The sequence below is a fragment of the Chiloscyllium plagiosum genome, chromosome 26 (assembly GCF_004010195.1).
Source record: "Chiloscyllium plagiosum isolate BGI_BamShark_2017 chromosome 26, ASM401019v2, whole genome shotgun sequence".
Taxonomy (NCBI): domain Eukaryota; kingdom Metazoa; phylum Chordata; class Chondrichthyes; order Orectolobiformes; family Hemiscylliidae; genus Chiloscyllium; species Chiloscyllium plagiosum.
In genome coordinates, this window is record NC_057735.1 from 19,793,590 (window position 1) to 19,797,774 (window position 4,185).

General features: G+C 39.9%; 1 protein-coding gene across 1 annotated transcript in view; it reads right to left on the minus strand.

Annotated features, from left to right (window-relative positions):
• The window catches only part of plxna2 (plexin A2), a 455,048-nt gene that overhangs the window by 102,617 nt on the left and 348,246 nt on the right, over positions 1–4,185 (minus strand). The window contains exon 14 of the mRNA XM_043716237.1: positions 2,581–2,641. Within this exon, the coding sequence (XP_043572172.1) occupies positions 2,581–2,641 (61 nt within the window). The remainder of the gene's footprint in view (positions 1–2,580; positions 2,642–4,185) is intronic.

The window sequence follows — 4,185 nt, forward strand, 5'->3', positions numbered from 1 at the left end:
CTGATCTTACCCAAATGACACAACAGTTCCTCATCTAGTGCTCTGGTCTGGATTTGATTTTAATTTGAGTTATGAATAACTGGACTCTGAAGTCAGAGCATTATTGCAGAACCTGGCTTTCTTGGCATATATCAAATCAAAGGACACAGTGGGAGATCAGAATGGAAAAGTTGCAAGTACTATCGAGTGTAGCAATTAGAACCTCTTTTGCTAAATGTCATGATCAAATCATCTGTGACATCTTTAAATATAATCAATCTCAATATTATTACTGGAAACATACCATGTGTGAAAGCCTTTATTACAGTCTTTCAATTGATATCCTATTGACAAATCATAATATATACTGTTATAATTGACAATAACTGTGAATATGCAAACAAAATAGTGACAGTAACTGGGGTTTGAACCTCCAATCAATTTTCTGCAGCTGCTAAAGTGCTGAATCAGCATCTATTAATGTCACAAATGACACCCAATGGAACTATGGCAAACAGTTCATGCAGGCCCTTCTCAAACTCTCTGCAGTCCTTAACATGACTAACCCCAACATCCTTTTCCAATAGCTTCCCTCTATTGTCCAGTGCTTGAGACTGCACTTGCCTGGCTCCACTCTTGTACTCATAACAGCACACAAACCAACAGCCACTCTCAGACAACAACTCACCAGAACGAAGGACCCGATACCCCCTAAGCTCCATTCTTGTACATTTGGTCGCAATCAGACAATCAGCCTTTTCATGGTGATCCTTGTATTGTCACATCCGGAGTCTCCCAAGCTTCTATAATTGGCTTCTTTCTGATTTCTCAAACTTGTTAACATCAAGTTTCCACACACATACTGAGGACACAGCTCTAACTCACCATCACTTCTCTCAATCCTCCATTACCTCTAGATCACAAAGACTGCTTGACCAATATTCATTACTGGATGAACAGAGATTTTTTCCAACCAAATACCAGGAAGAACAAAGCCATTGCTACAAACTCTTGCCAATTCCATTCCTTTGGTTCAGGCTGAAGACCCAGATTCTTTGCAACCTTTGTGCGATATTTGACCCAGATGAGTTTTCTGTCACATTCCTGCAACACGTCTGAGACTGTGTACTTTCACCCTCGTAACATTGACTAACTCAACCATCTACCTATTTTAATCACACCACCATTGGTGCCAAGTTCTAGAGTTTCTCCTCAATGTTCCGTCTTCTTTGCTTCTTCAAGATGCTGATTTAAACCCCTCCGTTTGACCAAGCTTTTGGTCATCTCTCTAATATCAAGAAAAGATGAATGGAAAGCTGGTATAGGAAAAAGAGGTTTACAATCCTTAGAGCTGTGACTGACTTGAGGGAAGGAGGACCTACATACATCCTGCAGGTTGTATCTCCACTGTCCTGTTACCAATGCCCTTGTGGCTCAGTTTGAAGTGTTGTTAGACAGACCTAGCAGAATAATGAACAATAGAGTTTACCAATAGAGAAGAAAAGTACACAAGACATAGCAAGAGATAGAAAGAAAGAAATAGGAAGCTACGAATAAGATGGAATGAAATAAAGTTAATTTTTCTTTGATGCAGTAACAAGGTGGGTTGATGTGGACATGGCTGTTGATGTGATGCTCGCATGGACTTCTAAATGCAATGGAACAGGTTTGTCAGTGAAGCTAAAGCCTATGGAATAAAAAAATGGACAGTGGCAGTATTAGTACAAAGTGTGGCTGATTAATGGGAACAGATCAGTGGCAAATAGTTGTTTCGCAAACTTGATAGAAGTTCATTGAGATTTTATAGAGGCTGGGGTTCGAGCTACAGAATTCTCTGAATTATATTAATTCCCTTGAATTGGGCATGCTCAGCATGATTTGAAAATTCACAGTGACACCAAAACCGGAAAACTTTTGGAGAACTACGAGAAGAATAGAGACATGCACTCCAAGAGGACACAGATCAGTAAAACAGATAGAGATGTGCCTGATGAAATGCAATGCAGAGAAAACTGAAGTGAAATATTTTCGTAGGAAGAATGAGGATAGGCAACACAAAGAAATATATCTATTCCAAGAAGGCTGCAGGAGCAGTTGTAAATAGAGGTACATGTGCAAAATTAATTACAAAAGGTAGGGTGAGTTGGAAAAGTGGTTATTAAGGCATATGGAATTCCAAGGTTGACAAGTAGATGCATTGGATGTAAAATTAAGCAAGTTGTGGTGAAGCTTTTTAAACAACTGGTTCTAACTCATCTGGAGGACTGGTTTGAATTCTGTGACCACATTTCTGGAAGATGTGAAAGCTTTAGAAAAGGTCTGGGGAAGATTTATGGGAATGGTCCCAGGCAAGTGGATAATGTAATTACAAGGATAGATTAGAGAAATTGTGCCCTTTGCCTTTCAAGAACAGAGGGTTGAGAGGAAATTTTATACAAATGTCCAAACTCATGATGGATCTGGGCACAGGAGGTAGAGAGAACAGTTCCAATTGGAAGAAAATTTGAGAACTTGAGAATACTAAGCCAAGGTCACTGGCAAAAGGACCAAAGGTGACATGAGGAAAAATCCTTTTGTGCTGTAAGCAGTCTTAGACTGCACCTCCCAGTATGTGGTGGAGACAGATTCAATCATGGCTTTCAAAAGGGAACTAGGTAATTGTCTAAAAAGGAGATATTTACAGGTCGAGAGGAAAAAGTCAAGCAAGAAACACTAGATGAGTTGGTCTAGGGAACGGTAATGAAGATGGCGCCGGAGAGTGACAACACCATACAAACTTATAACAAAATATGTGTGACAATAAATAAATCAAGTCAAATTTTACGCAGCAACTACTCTGTCATTCAATGCCTCTTAACAACAAATTTTCTAAATTCAATTTTTGTAAAGGACTTTGCAATGTTTCACAATCATAAATGTGGTATATTAATGCCAACTTGTTGCATTTCTGTTTAAATATTCATAACTGCACACAAATAACAAGAAACAACAACGTCTATGATCAAATGTTGATCCTTTGTTGAAGAATATAGTCAAGGAAACTTGCAGAATTGAATTTTCTAAACTCTGGGCATCACAGAACAGATATGCAAAATGAAACAACAGTAGCCTTTGACCTGTAGAACTTTATTTCAGAGCTTGATTTAAAACCTCACATGTGGTTTACTGCACCGGGCAATGTGATTGTCATTGATTTGACGTGAGCAAGTTCAATCATGCTGCAGCTAAGCCTCAGGCACCACAACAGTGGCTCACAGAATTGCAGAAGAAAGTTAAGCGTACCACCAAATCAAATTCCAGAAATCTACAGGCACAAACCCACCATTCCACAGGGCTAATGACAGTAGGCAGTAAAGCTGCACTGTCCCATTTCTAAAACAGGTCTCATGGGAGAAATCAGGAAATTATAGATGTCTTTTGATTAAGCTTAGAACTCATGAGTCAGCACGCCATTGTGGATTTTAATCATCATCATCGGGACAGTTATCTGGTTCAATGTTCCAAATGGAATGAAAATTTGGTGACTTCTGTAAAGAATTGATGGCTCACTCAACTATATTGCTATTTGGATCCAGGCAACAAAGATCTACCTTTAACACCCTTGCTTGTAGCCCTAACACAAAAGTGAAGCTTTTGCGAGGAAATTCAAGTGTGGTTTGCTTAAAGCCAAGGGGTGGATGAATCAAATTTAATCTGAAAGACAGTGCTTTACACTTGCATGTAAATAAATATAAAAGTTAGGATGTAAACTATGTCCTCACTACATTTTGGACGTGGGGGTCTGGTCTGGTCCATAGCATTAGTATGTTCAAAGCTAAGAGAGATGGATTTCTAATCATTAAGGGAATCAAGCGATTTTTAAAAATTCATTCATGGGATGTGGGCATCACTGGCTAGGCCAACTTTAATTGTCCATCCTTAATTGCCCAGAGGGCAGTTAAGAGTAAACCATGTTGCTGTGGGTCTGGAGTCATTTGTAGGCCAAACCAGGTAAAGGACATTAGTGAGGAGAGTGTGCCAAGCAGGCTAAGATAAAAGATAGGGAGGAGGGACTTGGGGGAGGGGCGTTGGAAATGCAATAGGTGGAAGAAAGTTAAGGTGAGGGTGATAGGCCGGAGTGGGGGTGGGGGCGGAGAGTTCAGGAACAAGATTGCAGGTTAGGAATGTGGTGCTGAGTTCGAGGGTTGGGACTGAGACAAGGTGGGG